The 23135-nt window shown below is 39.3% G+C and overlaps 2 protein-coding genes across 3 annotated transcripts; both read left to right on the top strand.

The window, feature by feature from the left end:
* Positions 1 to 9005: 9005 nt before the first annotated feature.
* LOC103401444 (uncharacterized acetyltransferase At3g50280-like) lies at positions 9006 to 10385 on the top strand. Its single transcript, XM_008340154.3, has one exon. The coding sequence runs from the start codon at positions 9006 to 9008 to the stop codon at positions 10383 to 10385; it is 1380 nt and encodes a 459-aa protein (XP_008338376.3).
* A 3677-nt stretch (positions 10386 to 14062) lies between these two features.
* On the top strand, positions 14063 to 22027 carry LOC103401443 (histone-lysine N-methyltransferase CLF-like). Of its 2 annotated transcripts, none has more exons than XM_029093961.2 (17): positions 14063 to 14371; positions 15009 to 15113; positions 15217 to 15536; positions 16402 to 16563; positions 17286 to 17370; positions 17542 to 17697; positions 17846 to 17893; positions 17973 to 18044; positions 18140 to 18849; positions 19353 to 19488; positions 19602 to 19825; positions 20026 to 20157; positions 20858 to 20948; positions 21126 to 21173; positions 21251 to 21379; positions 21464 to 21541; positions 21625 to 22027. In XM_029093961.2, exons 1-17 carry the CDS (start codon positions 14309 to 14311, stop codon positions 21814 to 21816), a joined length of 2751 nt encoding a protein of 916 aa, XP_028949794.2. In that variant the 5' UTR covers positions 14063 to 14308; the 3' UTR covers positions 21817 to 22027. The 2 variants fall into 2 exon arrangements, with proteins under 2 accessions (XP_028949794.2, XP_028949795.2); XM_029093962.2 differs by having other exon boundaries at positions 14223 to 14371; positions 15217 to 15552.
* The last annotated feature ends 1108 nt before the right edge of the window (positions 22028 to 23135 follow it).

The raw sequence follows: 23135 nt of genomic DNA, 5'->3' as shown, positions 1-23135 counted from the left end.
ATCAAGCCCCGACGGCCCTTGAAGAAAGCATCATCGTTCATCATCCGTTCATCCAAGATCAAGCCCCAACGGCCCTTTGGATCAACAACATCGACAAATCCACACATCCAACCATTCTTCAAGATCAAGCCCAAAAGCCCTTGAAGATCCGTTCATCACCGTTCTTCAAGATCAAGCCCAAAAGCCCTTGAAGATCCGTTCATCACCGTTATTCAAGATCAAGCCTTAAACGGCCCTTGAAGAAACACTCATCCTCAAGATTAAGCCCCAATGGCTCCTTGAAGATCCGCTCAAATCCACCTTCAAAGATCAAGCCCACGGCCCCTTGAAGAAACTTCCAACAGTTCATCCAAGATCAAGCCTCGACGGCCCTTGGATCAACGAAACATCCACAAATCAACACCTTACGGAGATCGAATCAAAGGATCAAATTTGAAAAAGATTGTAACCCAAAATCATCAAACACAAATATTATTTTGTGCACGTTGTTCTTGTCTCTTTCGTTTCAGGAATTTTCCGTGTTCACAGAAATAATTTGGGAGTTACCTTGTGAGGAAGATTTGATGAGGATGGATGAAATAGGTTTTAAATAAATACCTATTTGATCACTTTTGACCTTGATTAGCCATGATTGTCCGCTGCTTGCGCGTAGAAGTTTCGATGTGTCTCGAAGGTAATTTTTTCTTTTTATACCCTAGAATTCATGTGTCGCCTCCATATTTTTCTCGGTTATTTTTGGCTCCACAAATGCCCCCACATCTGTTAGCCTGCTCCCAGGAAAAGGCATCAAGTGTAAAGACCTTCTTGCTTTCGGAAACATAAGATTGTTTCCTATTTTGATGTTGATTCCCTCTTTAATTGGAAATTAGATCCTTCTAGGTAAGGAAAATAAATTTCTCTCAAAGCCTATTTAAGTCTACCTTATTTAGATTATTAAATCAACTTTGGAGAGCGATTTATATTTCCCTACAGGAGAGAAAGCTTAAAGGATATTTGTTCCCCATCCCCTAGCAATCTTCTTCATCTTGCCCATGCAAAAGATCGTCTTTCGTTGCCTGCTTCATCTTCACACTACTTCAAGGTAAGAAAAATTAATTTTCCTTGTCTTCTTAATTTTTTGGGAGCCTCGGGGCTTAAATTTTGGCTCGAAGAGGGTCGACGAGGCCTGAAAAATGTAGTGGTGGCTCGGCTCAAGCTGAAGGCTGGCGGCTCGGGCCTTGGCTCGACGCACAGTTAGCAAGCCTGGGTACTTAGGTGCTTTGGTCTGGGCCGCGTGGAGAGATGGGCTGAGGAGGCACGAGCCTCCTTCTTTTTTTTCCCTAGGTTTGGGCTAGTGTCCGTGAGAAGAAAGAGAGAGAGGCTGAAAGCTGCTTAGGTCGTGAGGCCTGTTGTGCCAAGCCCACTGTTTTTTTTTTAGCCAGGCTTAGGCCCACAATAGTATATGAGGGAGAGAGATGCCGATAGTTGTTAGGTCGTGGGTCCTGTTATGCCATGCCCCTTCCCTTTTTTTTTTTTTTGCAGCCGTCTAATGAATCTTCCTTGCATCTTTGTAGAATTTTTTCAAGCATGTCTTCCTCGAGCCATAAGAATGATGATGATGTGTCGTCCTTGTTTCGTCAAGGTGAGTCTTTGAGCAAGGTTGGCTACTTCAAGGCTGCTCACTTCAAAATTAGCTCTGATGAATTGTTTATAGACTTCCTTGAGGCATATAGGCACATTATTCCGTTGGGAGTGTGAGTGAAGCGTGTCAAAGATGGTAGCAGTCGTGAACCATGTGGTGGGGGCTCGGAGAGCCATCAAGTTCCACCCCTACTACTTTGTGTTGAGATTTACTTTTCCCATGCCTCGTTTCTTCCAAGAAGTACTTTGCTTTATGAAGTGTGCCTCAGCTCAATGTTCTCCGAATACGATCCGTAAGATGGTGGGATTCCTCAATCTAAACCAATTCTTTGACTTAGATCGAACCGTCAACAAATTTTGGTACTTCTTTAACATAGGCCACATCGAGGAAATTAGGCAGCTGCGATCTCGTCATAGGCTATTTGATCATTCGAGCAAGGGAGATCATGACTGGGCCAAGGAAACTTTGGAGATAAGTGGAGAATGAGAGGTTGATTCTTCCCCAAAAGTGTGTGTTCCTACGATTTTCATATCTGGCAAATAGGTTGTTTAATCTCTCGGCTATTTTGTATTTATGCTAAGCTACTCTCTAATTTTCTGATTGTCTCCCGCTGTTTTTGTATATTTGAAATTTACCTCAACTCTTAAGACTTCTCCGGATGTGAAGAAAGTAATGTCGCTCTGGGTATCCCCTCCAAGTACGTGAGTGGAGTTGGCTGCTTAGTCCTCTTCGTCGGGAGAAATATGGGCTGCCCCTAAGAAAGGAGATAAAACGGATTAATGAGGAGGCATTAGCTAGTCCGATCGTCGTTATAGAGCCCGTTGTAAATGAAGGTGGAAAAAATGGACCTTCCCCATCTACTCAAGAGATACTGGCTGAGAAAAAGCCAAAGACTTCTTTCGCTACTCGCGAAGGTTCGCCAGCTGCTCTCAAGTTTGTGATTGACTTAACTTCTCCTAAGGGTGAGAAGGATGAGACTGCTAGATCCATGCCAGTGATGACTGCCGTTCCAAGGGTGGCTAGTTCAATTGCTAATAGAATTGCTTAGCGTAAAAGTTCATTCATGCCTCTAGTGTTGAAATTTATACGAAAACGTCCATCTGGGGTTAAGTCTAGTTCACCTTTGGATATGCTTGCTACTATGAAGAGTGAGAAAGTGCCTTTACCTGCTAAAATGGCACCAAAACTCATTCCCTCTGCTGTTGGGACCGATTCGTCTGTTGAGAAGAAATAGACTACTCATGCAGGCAGTTGTGTGAAATCCATCAAGTCTGTTTTCGGGGAAGCTGCTGAGATTTATGCTCTCTTGAGACCAGATCTGCTCGAGGACATGAATGTGTATGCTAAGTTTGTTGATGGCGTTAAGGGGGTTGTTGGCCTAAGTTCCTTTGCAAAGCATACGACCGAGTATAGGATGACTGCCCTGCTGGCTATGATGCAGAAAACAGCGATTCTAGCAGCTAAGTCTATGTTCCTTGATCAAAAGGATACCACGACTACCAAGGATGTGGCAAGAATCGTGGCGGCCAAAGCTTACTCTTCAGCCGAGAAAGTCAAGAAGTTAGAATATGAGCTTGCTGCTTTAAAGGGGTCTAATATTTCTGCCCCTACTTTTCTACAGCTTGAGATCGCTCGCCAAGATATCGTGGATTTGAATACTAGGCTTAACGCGATCCAAGTAAAGTATGAAAGTGCAGAGAATGAGATCAGGTGTTACATACCTCAAATTCAAGATCTTGAATGTGCCATCTGAATTTCGCTCTGCTGCTTACGCAAAGGATGAAGAATTGATCCATACTTACAACCAAGTGATCTACTTTAAGAAAGTCGTTGATAGGCTTGAGCCTCAAGTGTTGGAACTCTAAGGTGCTTTGAAGATCAATGACAATTTGAAGAAGGAAATTGAAAAGCTGCAGTAGGTCTATGCTTGTCTGTTCGTGGAGAATGAGCAATTGAAGAGTGAGAATGATGAGTTTGAGGCTTCGCTTACTTAGAGTCAAGCTGATTTCTACAAGCTAGGTTATGTAGACCATCTCTTTGGGTGGCCGTCTGACTTTGAGTTTTCTAGTAAAGACCTTGAGACCTTCTCTATTTCTTCGGAAGACTTGCTCGCCTTTACTTTTGAGGCTTCTATTGGTGAAGTAGTCGGAAAGGTTGGCGCTTAGGCTGGGGCAGCTGGAGGTTGATGCCCTGGATGGTGCAGCAGCTGAGAGTGTCACGGCTGCTGAAGATGTAACGACCGAGTAGTCATGGGATGTTCAAGCTACTGAAGAGTATTCTTCTAAGTAGTCTTTAGGATTTTCTTTGTTTTCCTTGTTGCTTTTGCTTTGCTTGAACTCCTTCGGTCTTTGCTAGTTGTTTATCAATTTTGCTAAAAAATTTGATAAACTTGTTTCCTTCGCTTTTCTCCATCTTCGTTTCTTTTGTTCATGCCTTAACCTTTCAACTTTATAGACCAGTGGCAAGCGTGCTACTTTTCTACAACCAGACATGCCCGTGTAGCCTATGCAGTCGTAGGTGTTGGTGTAGAACTTTGCAAAGTTGTTAGTCATAGGGTTGGCAGCCGGACGCCTTACTTACTTGTTAGTCATATGGCTGGCAGCCGAACGCCTTACTTACAGAAGCAAACAAGTACGCGTAACCACTAGGCTGTTAACCTTGGCTTTCTCCAATTCTGTAGGTTGCGTAGCAAGTATCACAACACTTTAGGACTTGGGGTAAATTGTTCTGCGCTTTGGCAAAAATGAAGCCCATCGACTGTGTAACATGTCGGTAATTGATGAAGCTTCGTATACGCACGCTAACTTATTTAACCTCTCATAGAAACGTGCGGTCGTATAAGTTTAGCGTGACTTACTGCTCGAAGGGCAAGCAGTAGGCAGTCTTCTAGAAACCGTAGGCTACCTTAGTGCAATTGGTAGCAACTTTAAGGTTCCAGGGCAGCCGTCCATAGGATGTACTGCGTAATGTGCCCCCTCCGTCTCTAGGGCCTGGTTCCCTACGAATTAGGCCAAGAGACCCAAAATCCTTCAGTTAGCTAATCCTTGAAAAAAACCATTGTAGCTACTTCTATGAATCCCAACGTAAGCCATCGTGCATCTAGTTATACTAAGGCAGCCCATCTCATCCACGTCTGGATATTTAGAGTGTAGAGTTTATCCTCTAGCTTTGGAGAGAAGACCCATGTAGATGTCAGGGAATTGGTTTATCCTCTCGCACTGGAGAGCATGGTTGGTCCATCGGGGGGTGCAATTCCTACAATGAATCCCTAAGAATGGCGCGATCTTCTTTTAAAGTGCAGGAGTGATAAGTTGTTGTAAACATGTAGTCGAGCTAAGTTGTAAATTACTTTTGAATTCCCCATTGAAAAATGAGTAAAACAAATAAAAACTTAGTTGTAAAGTAGAGACTGCATAACAACTAGATAATCCTCGACTCGCGAGATGGTGCCCGTTGAGCTGCTCGAGTTCTTCGGGCTTTGATGTAGTGAGAGGTCACACATGGTACTTCCTCATATTGTAGGTGTTCCACTATTTTTCGATCTCTTTGTCATTCATGGTGGCGATGGTGTAATTACCCTTACCGCCTACTCTACTGATCTTGTACGGACCTTCCCAGATGGGATCCATCTTTTTAGAGCCTTTTCTGCGTGCAGTGATGAAGACTTTTCTTAGGACTATATCTCCGAGTTAGAACAGCATGATCTTGGCCTTTTTGTTGTAGTTGGAGATAAGCTGCAGTTAGTAGGCTACGATACGAGTGATGGTCTGCTCGCGTTTTTCCTCTACCAGATCTAAGCTTGTGGTCATCTCCTTACTATTACGCTCAATGCTTGGCCATAGAATGTTGATACTTGGCACGATGACATTGGGAGGAATGATTGCTTCTGAACCAAATGCCAAAGAGAAAATAGTATCACCGATTGCCCGCCTTTTGGTGGTACGATATGCCCATGGACATGCGGGGAGCTCGTTTGGCCATTTTCCCTTCTTGTCGGTTAGGGATTTCTTGAGGTAGTCGAGGATTGCCTTGTTGGATGCTTCAGCGTACCCGTTGCCTTGAGTTAAAGTTTTGCTTCTAATGAAAGTTGGTAAATTTGCTTATTTCTATTAATAATTGGCTTATTTGAAAAGCTATTCTAGTGAGGTTTGAAAAAGCACACAACTTTAAGTTGTTCACATCACCTGTTTGGTGAGCTGCCATGTCTTTTACTCTTTCTAACCTAGAGTATGCATGTGGATGCAAATTTCTTCCTTCTTGTTCTTGGATGAAAATGCACATACAAAGTCAATTAACATCTTAGGTCAAGGCCAAGAGCCTCATGCGCCCACGATGAATTTGGGGGGGGGGGGGCTTTGGTCGAAGAACCTCCGATGCAAAAGTTAGAATTTTGAGGAAAAAGTGTTTAGAGAATTTAGAGAATTTTGCAAGAGGATTCAACTTAGGTTTTGGGAGAAAATGAGGTGGTATTTATAGGGGTGTGGCTGGCCCTATGCCTTATTAGGAGAATGGGGACCGGCCACATTTGGTGTTAATTACAATCAATTAGTTAATTAATAAATTAATTGAGTGATAAATCAATTAATTAGCTAATTGATAGAATTTGGAAGAAATAATTTGGGAGTTACATTGTGAGGAAGATTTGATGAGGATGGATGGAATAGGTTTTGGATAAATACTTATTTTGATCACTTTTGAGCTTAATTGAGCCATGATTGTCCCGCCGCTTAGGTGTAGAAGCTTTGGTGTGCCTCGAGGGTAATTTTGTCTTTTTAACCCTAGAATCCACGTGTCGCCTCCATATTTATCTCAGTTATTTTTTACTCCACAATGGATACCTCTCTTTTGGCTTGGAGGGCACTACCCATTAGTTCTCCTATGTCATTTACTTTTGTATTTGGTGTGCTAGTGATGTGTTAGGGAGTAACAAGAAGAGTTCTATAAATTTCTGCTCCTATGTTATTGTTGGCTCTTCTAGTTACGATTTGCTTCTCATTTGTGTGCGAAAGTGATATGGGTATATTTGGAATTTAGATTGTGAGAGCTTAAACACTTTTAGTAATGGAATTTCCACGTTGTTTTTTAACAAGACATAAGCTTTAGACATAACCAGTACTAACTATGAACCTTTGTATTACTTATTGTTAAATTATTGGTCTCATATCTTTTGCCTCCTCACAACAAAATGAATGGTAGGTGAGAAATATTAGTATGCAAAATCAAATGTTCCATTATACGATAGGATTAAAAAGTCCTGCATGAATGGTAGGTGAGAAATATTAGTATGCAAAATCAAATCTTCCATAATACGTTAGGATTCAAAAGTCCTGCATGCTTATATCGTTGATAGGAATGGGCAATGGTTATGCGGGCGGGTAACCGCGGTTAATTTATCCATAACCATTTATGTTCATACCCGCATAACCGTTTATTCGTTGGGTAATTGCCTAAACGGTTATACCCATACTCATAACCGTTTATAAACGGTTAACCATACCCATAACTACATACCCATTTAACCGTAACCGTTTAATATCCTTTTACCCATTTATCCTTTTTAACCCGTTTATCTTCTTCTTTTTTACCATTACACTTTTTTCACCCGTCTACATGTTTTTTAACAACTTGAAAATTAAAAAAAAATTGTCATAATTTTTTTTGACAATTAAACACCGTTATAAGTACATTCATCATACATTTCCATATTTTAATTTTTTAAGTCCTTGTACCATTCCAATAATTGAAATAATAGTTTACGGACGATATTTTTAACTGTTACCAATGAAGGTAAATATAATATTTGCTAAGTATTATTGGGTTACAAAAATTGTTTAGAAGACATTTCTGTCAAAGCATTTCTGTCAATTTCACGGTTACCTGCAAGGAATTTAAATTAATTTGGTCAATTCCTTGATAATGAGAATCATCATTCCTGTAGTAGTGTTATTGAGAGAATGACCGATGAATTCCTTGCTAATTTATTGGGTGCTAAGTATTATTGGATTGAGAACATGGTTTGTGTTAGTTTTACATATATAAAATAAATTGGTAAACGATTACCCGTTTATAATCGTGGTTAATATTCATAACCGTCCATTTAAATTTTGCGGGTAAACGGTTATACCCATAACCGTTTATTTATCTAAACGGTTACCCATAACCGTAATCATTTAATTTAAATAGGCGGGTAACCGCAGTTACCCATAACCAATGGGTATTTGCCCATCCCTAATCGTTGATCTATCTTCCATTTTAAAAAGTAGATAAAAGATTTGGTTATTGGTCTCATATCTTTCGCCTCCAGATAACATAATCAATGGTAGGTGAGCACTATTAATTTACAAATCCACCGTACTATATCACCACATTCTATAACCATCACCTTTCAACGTTGTGAGCTGCAACCATCTCTAAGAAAGGCTCTCTCTCTCTCTCTCTGAGCTCTGAAATCGCAATCTAAGGCGAACCCTAGCCGCCGGCCCTAGCCTTTAGCTTGGGTGCCGGTAGCAACCCCTCCCATCATTCTCTCTTCGCTTTTTTCAGTTTTCCTTTCAGATCTGTTTCGGTTTTGGGAGCTTGGTCTCCTTCCTTCTCTGAGCTTGTCTCAGTTCTTCCCTGAGCTTGTCTCAGTTCCAGGCTTCATGCCCTTTCTTGGGCGTCCTTCGTTCTTTCTCCACCCTCCCTCTTTTTCGGCCGTCCCTTTCCAAACCCTGAACTTGTTCTCACCCCACCTTTCCTCTCTACCTCATCTCCTCATACTCCACCCGCACCCCTTCTTGGGCTTCAACCTGTGTCCGCCGCATTGAAAATGGTTGCCAGATCCATCTCCCTTGCTCACTTCCCTCCCCCCAACCGGCATGCCGGCATCCCCTCGAGGCCAAGTGTTCTGCGGTTCCGACCAAAGTAAGGGTATTTTACATACCCCCTTAGCCTCACCTTCTATCCATGTGTTCCTATGTTTGTTTATATTTGCAGGGATGTGTGATGGTGTATCAGATCTGGTAACCATTTCTCGGTTTGGCGTCTCCAGTGTCGACTTTTGGTTGTGGTGTTCTGTTAGTTTCAGGTTTGTAAGTTTTCTGTTACGATGTCTTGGACGAATTGACCTCTCGGTTGCTTTCTCTAGTATTGCTGCTCTGGTGGCTACTGGCAAGACGTTCGTAATACCGGCAGCAGCGGCGGTCTGCTTTTGGAAGTTAGGGATTAGGGTTTCAATTTTCGTTAGCTTGCTTTTTGGGCTGGGCTTTATGTATATGATTCCCCCCAATTTGCTTTGGGTTATTTTTCCTTTCCGTTTGGATTGGCCTGTAACCTTTTTTACTTGATGAATGTTCCTTTCTGTCCAAAAAACAAAAAAAAACGTTGTGAGCTGCAATCAATTGAAATGACTCCGATTCGGCACATCTCTACCAGCACCATCCGACCAACTAATGGCGACGATGACGAGTTAAATCACAGATCAATCGAGTTAACTCCTTGGGATATGCGCTTGATCCAGATCGATTACATTCAAAAGGGGTTGCTCTTCAAGAAATCAGCAAAGAGGGAAAAGAGCAGCAGCTTGATAGACCACCTAAAATCCACACTTTCCCGTACCTTGAATAATTTCTACCCGCTCGCTGGTCGGCTTGCTCTGACTAAAAATGATAACGACAACACATGTTCTTTCTTCATCAATTGTAATGGCAACGGAGCTGAGTTTGTCCATGCGGCTGCCGATGGTGTCAAAGTGGAAGATATCCTTGATTCCGTTTATTTTGCAGATGACATTGTCAACCACCTCTTTTGTATGATGGATGCTTGGAACTACGAGGGTATTACAAAACCATTGGTCGCAGTACAAGTCACTGAACTTGTTGACGGCATCTTTATTGGTTGCAGTATAAACCATGTGGTCGTTGATGGTACCTCTTTCTGGCATTTCTTCAATACGTGGTCTGAAATTTCCCGTGTAGGACCTTCTGGTAAAATTTCTCAACCTCGTCCTGTCTTCGCTCGTGAATTTTATGACGGCGTGATTGATCTTCCAATTCAGCTATCCTTCTCCAACATTCAAGAAATCATGACCAAGAAGCCTCTAATTGGACATGGATTGTCGTCTTCGAATTCTTCACAGCGGGTAGTATTTCATTTTCGTAAAGAGAAAGTGGTAGAGCTCAAGTCCAAGGCTAATGTTGAGTTGGGCACCACCGACAATAACACGATCTCATCCCTTCAAGCACTCATGGCTCATCTTTGGCGAGCGGTAACGCGTGCCAGAAATCTGAACCCAGATCAAGAAGTTAGCTACCGGATTGCAGTGGGAGTGCGGCAGAGAATGGAGCTACCATTGCCAAAAGAGTACATCGGGAATGGGGCTCTGGGCCTTATTGTGAAGTGCACCGCTGGGGAGCTAGTACGACATGGACTAGGGTGGGCAGCCTTCCTAATAAACAAAAAAATTGGTTCGCTGAAGGCTGAAGAAGCTAGGAAGTACATGGAGGATTGGGTAAAAGCTCCTACGTTTCTTTCAAATCCACAAAGGGATACAGCAACTCTTGATTTGCTCACAGGAAGCTCGTCGCGGTTCAATGTGTATGGTAATGATTTTGGGTGGGGAAGGCCGGTTGCTGTGCGAAGCAGAACTCAAGAAAGAAAGGTTGGGAAGTTAACGGTGTTTCCTGGGCCTGAAGAAGGTAGCATCGATTTTGAATGTTGCCTTTGGCCAGAGACTATACGAGCTATGGCAGAAGATGTAGAGTTCATGCAAGCTATGCTCACATAACCTATGCTTTTAATTTTGATTGTAAGCTTCAATTGTGCATGGTAATTTCTAGAGTCCAAGTAAACGAGTTGTTGCTTAAAACTACTCAACTTGAGAGTCTAACTTTTTGTCTTTCCCTATGTAGTGTAGTGGTAGAGTGATCGAATGATTTCAATGTCGCAAAATGATTTTCGTTGTGTGGAAGGAGAAAATGAGAGTGGAAATACTACCCACTGGCACATGTTATACAACGGTTTTAGGATGATGAATGATTTCAATGTTGCAAAATGATTTTCGTTGTGTGGAAGGAGAAAATGAGAGTGGAAATACTTATTAACTACATTGCAAAAGATGGAGAATTGGTACAGAGGAAGGGAAAGAATTGGTAAGAATTGGTACAAAGAAACAAGAAAGATTGTATTAATTGAATAGAGAAAATGTATACAATAGAACTAAAGAAAATAATAGCTTAACAATCCCTTATATAGTCATATAATCCAATTACAATAATACCCCTCTAACTATATTTCTGTTATATCAGTTATTACCTCCTCAAACTAAACTTGGAGTATCCAAGTGAAGTTTGAACTATCAAGGTATTTGAGACTAATCTGGAACAATCTTGGCATTCTCCAACAGACATTGGAAGCCGTAAGGAACCCTGAACTCATGCGTGAGATGAGGCGAAACACTAACAGAGTAATGCGTGAGATGAAAATGTTTCAGGAGCCATTTTGAATGCTACAACCAATCTCCACAGAAATTGCAGCTTAAGTGATGCTTTCTGATTAAAAGAAAATTCTTGTTGCCCAGTTTCTTCACACAACGATATGACATAAAGTAAGTACCCACAAAACCTATCATCTGGTTTAACCCCTTTTTCAACTGCAACGCCATATCACCAAATCTTCCCAAAGAGTTTCAGCCGCTCAAAAAAATTGCACATTACCAACTAGTGCAAAACAGAACTCTGTATCATCCTTTCAAACACACATTATGCGGATAGTATTACATCCGGAGCAGGACCGAATTCTCACTGTATGTGAATCTGCAAGGCTTTCCTGATTATGAATGAGCTTAGCAATACAATTAAATCTGGTCTTGGTCTGAACATATCCAACAAGTTTTCGATTGTGAACTGAGAAGCCATAGTTGACACTGCCAAGAAACTAAATCTACCAAGGAGAATGACACTCCAAGAAACTAAATCAACTAAGGAGAAATACACTCCAAGATCCACAGAAAATATTCTACGTAGGAGAATGACACTCCAAGATCCACAGAAAACACTTCGAATCAGGAGAATGACACTCCAAGATTCACATAACACACTTCGACTCTGGAGAATGACACTCCAAAAATCCACAGAAAGACTGCTACTTTCTTCTTCAAACCCACAAACTATAAATCCCAACATATTCACAAATTTTAGAGAATTATACTCCAAGAAAAGATACAGAAAGAATGATCCTTTCAGTTATCACCATATCACAATTCTATCCAGAAATCAAGAAACCCCAATTCTTTGCTTCAAACAAACCAAGAAAACAAGAACAAACACATACCACGACTTCAGAGAATAAGCAGCATATAGAGTCGAGATTCGAGAAATAGAAACAAATTCACCTGAATCACCACACAAGCATGACCAGATCGTCAAATAGCACTGAACTCCAGACATCCAATCGACAAGCAACCCAGATACCTAATCTTCGAGCAACCCAGATTTGCAATTCGTCAAGCACTTGGGCTGCACATAGGTCTAAACGTTCTTCCATACCAAGGAACAAAGCAGGGATCAAAATCGCAGAAAATAGCATTCAGAAATCCAAGATCTCAATCAACAGTGCAAAGAATTAGTCTTGCATCCACCTATTTCCCAGAAATCCAAACAACCCATCTCTCCAAGAAACCAGAGGATTCCCTCGTTACCAAATCACAACATGAAAAGGAATCCCAAGCTTCACCATATTCAAGATGGACAAGTCGCCGTACATTCACCACCTCTGTTGGCACGGCTCGCTCGCCAAGCTCATGTTCTGGTCCTTCGTCTTCCTCGGCATAATCTTGAAACTGACAACATCCTAAATCAGGAATGCCAGATCCAGATGCAAAGGTGATTGCTCTGTCGTCGAAGACCCGTCTAGCGACGAACCAATTCGTCTGCGAAATTTGCAGCAAAGGGTTTCAAAGGGATCAGAATTTTCATCTTCATCGGCGCGGCCATAATCTGCCATGGAAGCTGTGACAGAGGTCGAGCAAAGAGGTGAATAAGTGAGTCTACGTCTGTCTGGAGGCTTCTTGTGTACACCACGATCCGTCACTCCAAACAACACTCCAAAGAATTCCCTGACTACGATCTGTGATCCGACATCTCAATTCACAACCCAGAAAAACCTTATCGGAATATATTGTTCACAACCCAGAAGTTACGGAACAATTGCGGAAACACTAAGGAAATTAACGGAAGAAAAAAAATGAAACTAATGAAAAAAAATACGGAACCACCATAATCAATGGCGTAAGCCTGGTGGGACTATGATACCATATTAACTACATTGTAAAAGATGGAGTATTGGTACAGAGGAAGGGAAAGAATTGGTAGAGAGAAGAATAGAGAAAATGTATACAATAGAACTAAAGAAAATAATAGTTATACAATCCCTTATATAGCCATAATCTAATTACAATAATGTCTCTCTAACTATATTTCTGTTATATCAGTTATTAATACTACCCATTGGCACATGTTATACAACGGTTTTAGGATGATGAATTTTATACTTTGTTTTTCATTAACGACCATCATTTTGCATGCGTTTCTTTTTAGGGTATTTTTTACAAGGGTTCAGGCCTCATTTTTCCCGCTGACTGAGGTGGTAAGGTGGTTATTAAACAGGAGTTAATGCTTAAGTGAAAGTCACGTAGTATTACGGTCTTGTAATATTATTCATCATTTGTAAGTGATTCGATTCTCGCCAAAAGCGAATTTGAACCATATTATTGCTAATTCATTGTGAGATTTAGCCCACTCTCCGGCCTTACACATAATATAATTTGTTAAAAAAAAGTAAAAGATTAGTTTGTTATTGTTTTATTCAAATTTTATCATCCCTTTTCGGCTTCATTGCTCTATATAACCGAGCTATATGGTACTTTGAAGGAAAAAAACAAAAATCATTTGTGCAAGATAAAACTTCGAAAAGAAATAAATAACAACATTATTATCAGCTATAAGTTTAGCGATAGATAAAAGACACAATTTCATATTTTGAAGTGTATTTCTAGTTCATTTAACCTAAATTTTTTTCTTGCATATCCCTCGTCCAAACATATTATCGTGGATGCATATGTGAGTGCATGTGAAGGTGAGATTTTTCAATGTGCAGGCAATACAGTTCGATACACCAAATGTAATATTACAATTGGTTGAACATTTGAAGAAAAAAAATTAAATTCAATCAATTATATTATAATAGTTATTGTATCGGACCGTGTTTTTAACTTATTGAAAATTTTCTCGATGCCAAAAGGTTAGTGTCTCATCAGACAATTCAAAATAAACGATGATTATACATTTTCCTCCCATTGATCCGACTTTTTTTTTCCGATTTCACACCGACTATTTAAACAAACACTACCAAAAACACTACTAACAATTTCCTACCTATAAAAAAAAGCACCACAAAAAAGAATACACTCATTCATGGTTTTGTTTTTATAAAGAAAAGAAAAAGAAATACGTCTCCGTTAAAACGGCCAAAAATCCTCCGTAGGCCCCTCCCAGACCTGATTAGGGTTTCAAGCCCGACCCGCCAAAATCCTCTCTACCAAACCCCCTACCTTACAGTTCCTCACAGGACTGCCTCCGTATGAATCGGATCCGATCCGAACCAAAATTGAGTTTCCGGCCAGATTAACCTCCCCCAGCTTCGCCGCCGACAATGGCGTCGAAGGCTTCGCCTTCCGCTTCTGCCAATAGATCGGAGCTTCACGACGATCCGCCGGTATAATCCTTCGGCTCTTCTCTCGATCTCTTTCTCTATGTAAATCAATGAAAACTCATCTTAAATTCTTGTCATTAATGGAAGGTCTTATGTTGGGTTTAATTTGGTCAATGTGTGTGCCTGGACATATACATATTTGTTCTTTTATATGTATAACATTCAGTATGCATGTAATATAAGGGCATTTATGTATGAATTTTACCAATGTGGGTTGATATGGAGAGAGATATAGCAGCATTGCTCGTTTGACTTCTGCGTGCTTAGATTTTTAAGTGCCAATTTTGATGATGCTATCTATGTTTTGGATAATTTACCATGTAATTTTGACGAATGTCTTTCAACTTAGAAAGAGATAAACTTGTGAAAATTGTTTCGCTGATCGAGGGTTCTGGACTTACGTTTTATTTTTCCTGCTTAGCTTGCATTTTAAAAACCTATTACAATAGAAAGGTTGGTTATAGCTTTTTGTGCTCAAATTGTTGATAGAGAGTGCTACCCGCTCTTTGAACCACTTCGTTTTGTGTTCATTCAACTCCACTCTGACTTTTACTTGCTTAATTATTTTCTACTTTTTTGTCTGGGTATTTTATAATTTTGTGTTTTTATGTTGGATTAAACTTATCTTCTACTTTTACAGATGACGAGATCACAAGAAAACATGGATGTAACCCGGAAGGAGATTTCATTGCTCATAGAAAATCTAAAGACGCAAGTTGTTTTTAACCGGGCTACTTCTATAAAGGTGCATCCTCACGGATCTTATGGCGATCATTGTATTGATACAGAAAACTGGAGGACTATATCATGTTTTTGTTCTCATAATACTAAGTATTTTTTCATTGCAGAAAAGAATGGAGGAAAACAGGCAGAAGTTGGCTGGTGTCACCAACAACATGTATAAACTGTCAACGGAAAGACCAAGTAGTAGGTTAACTGATGCTGGTAGAAGTTTAGATCTATTGACAAAGAGGCAAAAAGATGCATTTTCCTTGCAAAATGGAATTGAATTGAGCAATGGGAGCAACGATAGCTCTCAAGAAGATGGTCATGGGTCCACAGCAGTTCTACTTGAATCTAATGTAGCAGTCAAGAGTTCTGTTCGTCCTATCAAGCTTCCGGAAGTTAAAAGACTACCTCCTTATACTACATGGATATTTTTGGACAGGTTCAGCCTGCACATGGTCTATACTTTTGATGACCCATATACTTCAACTTGAATTATATTCTTGTGTTGCATATCACTCCATGTCCTTGTTCGCTTGTGTGAAGTGGAATATTTTTTACATTCTGGTACACAAAAAAGATTCAATTTATAAGTTATTTAATGAAATTTGAGGTCCTTCTACAAAGCATCAGCTAGTTGCAAGTATCTTGTGTAGTTTAATCTATGTTCACGGAAAGAGATAGAAAACATAATGGAATCGGTACAAAGGGAATCAGTTTCATTCGTCATTCTCTTTTTGCAGCTCCAAACTAATATTGTATGTACATTTAAAGGCCAATTGCAAGATCTGAGACGGCCCATAAAGCATTTGGTCATGATCAATTTTGTAAGCCTACTTGGGTATTGAGCATTTATCTAAGAACTGAATTCCTTGCAATGGTTAGTTGTTGCAACTGCGAGAAAAAATTTACTGCTATGTCTTGAACCTTTTGGTATGAGTGCTACAAGATAATATTCATTGTATTTATTGGTCTCCTTTCCTTCTTGTTCTCCCTTGTTTCCAATTAGATCATGCAATTTTTACAGATCATTGTATCATTAACATCAATCAATTACTGCTTCAAATATATATCGTTTGCATGTTTGACTTTTGTGTCATCTTTTCTTGCGCTATTAATTGAATTTAGTAACATGCAGTTACTGATTTCTACTGTTGTTGGATGTGGCCTCTTTGAGTTGATGGTTTATATTTTTGTTCAGTACTATGAAACTCATGCCATATAATCCAGCTGCCTATTTTTCCGTTTCATTTCATTTGTGCCTGTTAGTGATATCATTGTTTTGTCTTGTTTGACATGTGTTGCAGAAACCAAAGAATGACAGAAGATCAGTCAGTGGTAGGTCGAAGAAGAATTTATTATGATCAAAATGGAGGTGAAGCTCTTATATGTAGTGATAGTGAGGAGGAAGCAGTTGATGAAGAAGAGGAAAAAAGGGATTTTGTTGAATCTGAAGACTTTATACTTCGGTTGGTATAACCATGTTAACTAATGTTATAAACTGAGGATGGGGGCCTAGTTGCAGTGGCACTAGAGCCAAGAAAACTCCCACCTCACTCAAGTTCGATTCTCCCCACCCCCAAATTTAACTAATGACAAAAAAAAAAAAAAAAAAAAAAAAAAAAACTAATGTTATAAACTATGATTTATTTCCTTTTGTTGCAGGCCTAATAAAGTATAGGTACATTATAAGTTCTCATCAACATCTAATCGTAGATATTTTGTCTTAGCCAATAATACCATCTCAAGTGGCTTTCCCTGACCTAGTTTATGGTTATAGTCCTTAGCTATAGTGGAAGAGTTAAATTTGTGTAGTATCTGCTACTCTCTCTCATTTCTGGGATGGACACGGTTTTATAATAGCTTGGTCAATTTTGAACATACAACAGGGAAGGGAGAAACAAAAGTCCAGTTTTGTACTGGGTACAGTTGAGTTAATCAAATTATTATTTTATTTTTGTTTTCATTATGCAGAAAATATATTAATGTGAACTGAACTGACCTTTATATTCAGTCCTCTATTGCCGTAATATTTGTTCAAGACCTAGGTTCTCATCTTGACATAATAATTTCAGTTTGATATTTTTTTTCCTTAAACATATGGAGAATCTCAATTTTGAAATTGTATGTGCTTATATACCATAAGAAAAGTGAAGTAATTGTTCCCTGGTCATTTCATTGAATTTTCCAGCTCGGCTATAAAAGAAGTTGGCTTCCCTGATCCAGTGCTGGAGTCATTAGCACAGTGTTTCTCTAGAAGTCCATCTGAAGTCAAGGTATGGTAGTTTCTTTTTTCTATTTTGCAGGAATACTTGCCATTCTGCCATGCTTCTGTCCAATGTATAACACGATAAAAACCAGTCAGTGTAAGCTTTGGTCCAGCCGTTTCCCATTTACTTTGTGCTGGCTTTACAGAGATATGAAACTCCATCAAACGTCTTATACAGGCAAGATATGATACTCTCGTAAAGGAAGAGGAGGCTTCGGGGGGTTGTAAGAGCAGGGATACTGAAGACATTTCACAAATTGGGAATTCTTTTATTGATAAAGATCTGGATGCAGCTCTGGATTCATTTGACAACCTATTTTGTCGTCGCTGCCTAGTAAGTATTCTTTTTCTAATTTTACTTGTATGTTCCTCTCCCAGACCCTGCGTAAAGCGGGAGCCTTGTGCACTGGGTACAACCTTTGTTTGTTGGGTTTGTTGGGTTATCTTTTCTAACTCTGTTCCGTGGTTGTTTGTTTTGGCAGGTATTTGATTGCAGATTACATGGATGTTCACAGGATCTTGTCTTTCCTGTAAGTAATTTTTTAATAGCTGTATGACTGTGACATCAGACTTTTATATCCTACGCTGATAAAAAAAAAAAATTGTTAGGTTGAGAAACAACCTCCATGGAGTCCCCCGGATGACGAAAAAGTATCATGCGGTCCGAATTGCTATAGATCAGTATGTGTCGTGAACGTGATCTGTGCTGTGTAGCTGGGAATTTTGTAAAGAATTGGCAAAAAGTGATTTTGTGGTTTCAAATTGTCTCATTTTAGGTACTGAAGTCTGAAAGAATTGCTAGAGTGAGCTCTGGTGATCTTGAAGAAAAAAAGGTCACATCATTGGATGGTGCTAGTGCTCAAATATCAACCAGAAAGAAATCTTCTAGAAAGAAGGCAAAGTCCGGGCAAAGTGAAAGTGCTTCATCTAATGCTAAAAACATCTCAGAAAGCAGTGCTTCAGAGAATGGATCCAGGCAGGATACTGATAACCATCATCAATCACCCACAAAGACTAAGCTAGCAGGAAAAAGTGGAATTCGTAAGAGGAATAGCAAGAGAGTTGCAGAGCGTGTTCTAATCTGCATGCAGAAGAGGCAGAAGAAAATGGTGGTTTCTGATTCCGATTCCATTGTTAATGCTGGTCTCTGTTCAAGTGATATGAAGCTTAGATCTAATTCATGCAAAGATAATGAAGACACTAGTTCTTCTTCACAAAAGAATCTGAAATCTTCTACCAGTGGAGGGTTTAGGAGGAGGGAATCACCTGCTAAGGGCGGCAACAAAGTTGTTCAGGGTGAATCTCCTGATGGTGCACTGGATGAGATGATCGCTGATCCACCTGCTACAAGTAGTGAGGACAATTTGAGGAGAGAAGAATGTGTTGATGAAAACATATATAAACAAGAATTAAGTGATGATAAAACATGGAAAACTATTGAGAAGGGCCTTTTTGAGAAAGGCATAGAGATATTTGGCAGCAACAGGTCAGTGGATGTAATGTGTTTTCTCTAGATTTTCATTTCTGTTCTCTATGTAATTAGTTATTGGTAGTGATGTTGGGTATTATTTAGATACGTGTAAAATTATCTGCACAAAGAGCAGCTGCACACACACAATACCACCACCCTCCCCAAAATAAAAAGTAAAGAAAAGAGTTCACGTGTACATGTCATAATTTTTTTATTTTGACGTGGGTATGTCTCGACTTTGTAATGTATAGCATCCTATAGTTTTGTAATCAATCTATTGTACCGTCTTGAGAAGTTCCTAAGGTGGATACAGTATTTTGTAAGTTTTTCTGTACTTCTATAATTTGGTTAAGAATATCCATTCTTGAAATATAAGGTGCAACTGTGCCAGTGGTAGAGAGTTTCCTTTTAAATACTTGATTTGCACTGCATCTTTATGTCTGGATATCCCTTTGGATTTATTAACTACTTAAGGTACTTCCTTCTGTTTCCATCTTATAATGGGTTTCTTATCACAGCTGCTTAATAGCAAGGAACCTTTTAAATGGTATGAAAACGTGTTGGGAGGTTTTTCAGTATATGAATTACTCAGAGAGTAAGATATCCTGCCAAGCAGGTGATGCTGCAAACTCCCTTGTTGAAGGGTATTCCAAGGTTGACTTTAATGGATTTATAGTCTATATTTTATATAGGCTTATATGGTTATGACAGGACCCTCCCTGCCCTAACAGGTGATTCTATTTTGTCTAAATTGAAACAAACTTTAGGGCAATAATGAAGCAAGAAGGAGATCAAAATTTTTACGTAGAAGGGGTAGAGTTCGTCGTTTGAAGTATACTTGGAAATCTGCGGCTTACCACTCAATCAGGAAACGAATTACTGAGAGAAAAGATCAGCCTTGCAGGCAGTATAATCCATGTACTTGCCAAACAGCTTGTGGAAAGCAGTGTTCTTGTCTACAAAACGGGACTTGTTGCGAGAAGTACTGTGGGTGAGCTTCTATTTTCTGATAATTATATTTCTGAAAAAAGGATAGATACCTCAACGTCTTTTGTTTAATTTTCTCTTGATCTGCATCTGACCTCATCGATTTGGCCAATTAGTTCATAGATTTAATTGTTTCTTTAGTTAATGTCCATCGAGTTTTTTGGCTTTTCCAATGGTAATTAAAAACACAACTTAATTGTCTAGGTGTCCAAAGACTTGCAAGAATAGATTTAGAGGTTGTCATTGTGCTAAAAGTCAATGCCGAAGCCGTCAGTGTCCTTGTTTTGCTGCGGACAGGGAATGTGATCCGGATGTTTGTCGGAATTGCTGGGTTAGGTGAGCTCATAACTGTTACTATGTTTTCTTTTTCTTTGGTGGAAAATCTTTTCGTATCACTTTGTAACAGGTTTGGACTACGATGTATGGTATTCTCAATGTGCTTCAGACAGTTGCTTCTTTGTGATTGGATTTATCCTATATTAACTTTTAGAGTTGAGCACACTCAACTTAGCCGTTTTTCATTTTCTGTCTAAATTAGTAACACATTTTAATTTTCTGTGCCTAAGCTATGGGTTTGTATATCTACACCATTTTCACATTTTCAATCGGGCAGTCGCAATTAAGTGATTGCAAATTTAATTAATCACATAAAGATTGTATATTCCACAATCTGGTGATTGCCTGATGAATGCTCATTATCTACTGTATGAATTAGTTTTTGACATTTGTAGTATGATGAAATGGGTTGAAATTTTATTAAGTCAGAATGGCTTGGCAAAATAAGCCGTTTGCATGTTATGTTATAAGTGTACGCAGGGTGTGGAAAATATAGTTTGTTGTAGGCTGATGTATATGGAATACATGAAGGTGGGAGCAGTAGGTGCTATCTGACATAGAAATAAGGGTATTCATACCTTTTGTTTTTCAGGAAAATAAGTTTGAAGTTTGTGTTTTACTTGTATAAATATAAATGTTTGCTGCTTTTTTGCTCTGGTCAACCTTCAACAGTAAGGGGCTGTCAAATTTCATTTTGCAGTTGTGGAGATGGTACCCTTGGGGTTCCAAGCCAAAGAGGTGACAATTATGAGTGTAGAAATATGAAGCTTCTTCTGAAACAACAACAAAGGGTAACCACACTTCACTTTACCGTTTCATTTCTTCTTATTCCTTCCTTCTGCAGATGCATGGTCAAAAGGTAGCATTTATGCCAAAAATTTACTTGACGAGTTGGTAAGTTGTCGGAAGCTAGTGTCCTAATATGAAGTCTTCTAGTAATGACTGCTTGTATCCTCATTTATGTTCAGGTCTTACTTGGAAGGTCTGACGTATCTGGCTGGGGTGCTTTCTTAAAGGTATGTCCAAATTTTTTATGATGTCTGGTGATCGTTTCTCCTTATGCTTCTAGCTAATTTTCCTTGCCACCCTCCAGAATAGTGTCGCCAAACATGAATACCTTGGTGAGTATACTGGGGAGTTGATCTCACACCGCGAAGCAGATAAGCGTGGAAAAATATATGACCGTGAAAATTCATCATTTCTCTTCAATCTGAACGATCAGGCATGTATATCGACACCTTTGAATTCCATGTCATATCTAACCTCTTATCTTATACTGCCGTGAATAAGCATTTGTTTTGTACAGTTTGTCCTTGATGCTTATCGGAAGGGTGACAAACTGAAGTTTGCCAACCACTCTCCAGATCCAAATTGCTATGCGAAGGTATACCCTTTTGACATCCTTTTTTCGTTATTTTTTACCGTTTGAAAACATTTTGGATTCGACAATAAACCCTTCCATGGCAGGTCATTATGGTCGCCGGAGATCACAGGGTGGGCATATTTGCCAAGGAACGAATTGCTGCAGGAGAGGAACTTTTCTATGATTATCGCTATGAGCCGGACAGAGCTCCCGCTTGGGCCCGGAAGCCCGAGGCATCCGGGTCAAAAAAGGACGACGGTGCTCCTTCAAGTGGTCGTGCAAAGAAGCTTGCTTAACCCGAAGATTAATTTGAATCTTTAGATTTACGATTCTTTCTTTGGCCATTCTTTTAGAGTTAGAGAAGATGCATCGTTCTCATTGACCACAGAGATGTATTCTTCGTCATTTTGTTGGAGAGAGAGGCCATTGCCTTCTCGAAACAGACATTGAATAATATTTTCTAACAATTCATGCTTATTCCAAAAGCTAATTTTATTTTACTAGAAACATGTTTGAAATTTCCACTGAAAATCTAAGTGCTTCTTAATAAAATACTTGGCAGTGGCTTCTTGAGAAATAATCCTGCACGTGCTTTTCCAAAATGTGCTTCTACGACCAACAAGTACTTTTACTTTTCTGTTCAATGCGGTCAAAAGCTTTTTTAGTAGTCAGAAAACACTTTTAGCCATTTCGAAAGGGATTCCAAAAAGACTTGTATAATTCAGTGAGCGATTTGGTTATATGCAAAAGATTTTAGTTAGTTTAAAAGTAATGTCAAATAGCACACATAAACACAACCACATGGGTTAGAGTGAGTATGATTTCCCTATAGACCCAGCTTTGAATTTGTATCTCTATAATTTGGAAAATATCGTTTAATAAAAGAGTTTGAATCTCCTTTTTGTAGTTTAGATTATATTAAATATCCTTATTTTTCTTAATAACAAACCATAGCATAATTTGCACTACAATTCTTTGAAATTACAGGGAAAAAGGGATTGAACATGAGACCTCGAATGCACGTGCAAACGCTATTAACCAATTGAGTTACAAACTAATTGAAATCAAAGTATCATTCTTAGAAAGATATAGCGTTGCCAAACCGGCTCTACTGAAAACTTGTATGAAACAACAACCACCACATTACATTATTGAAGTTAAAATTATGTTCCTTGATAGAAAGCATGAGCTACAAACAAGCCTTCATACAGAATTGCATGATGCGAGAGGGCAGATATAAACGCCCTGCCCTACAGGCTACTGTTGAAGTTGCTGACCAGAAGCAAAACCAACCCCCTACCCCACCATGTGAGGGGCATTAAAATGTAACTTATTGGGGGGCAAAATTCCAAAAACCTTACAAGACAAACCACCAAAAACATAACTAAATAAAAATGTAAACACCCACTCTTTATGATCACTCACAATTCCTCGTTTTTAATCGATTTATTGAATTTGATGGACAAAGATAAAAAGTAAGTGTGTGACAAAGTAGAGATGTTATTTCCTTCATGGTTTATTACTTCCTATTCTTGTTGTTCGTTGCTTGTTGCTTCTTAGTTGTTGGTTGTTTTGAATTAATTTATATTGTTGATTGCATCGTTGTCAATCCATC

Source organism: Malus domestica, chromosome 15 (genome assembly GCF_042453785.1).
Source record: "Malus domestica chromosome 15, GDT2T_hap1".
In the NCBI taxonomy this organism is placed as follows: domain Eukaryota; kingdom Viridiplantae; phylum Streptophyta; class Magnoliopsida; order Rosales; family Rosaceae; genus Malus; species Malus domestica.
This window is presented reverse-complemented; position numbering and strand designations above follow the sequence as displayed.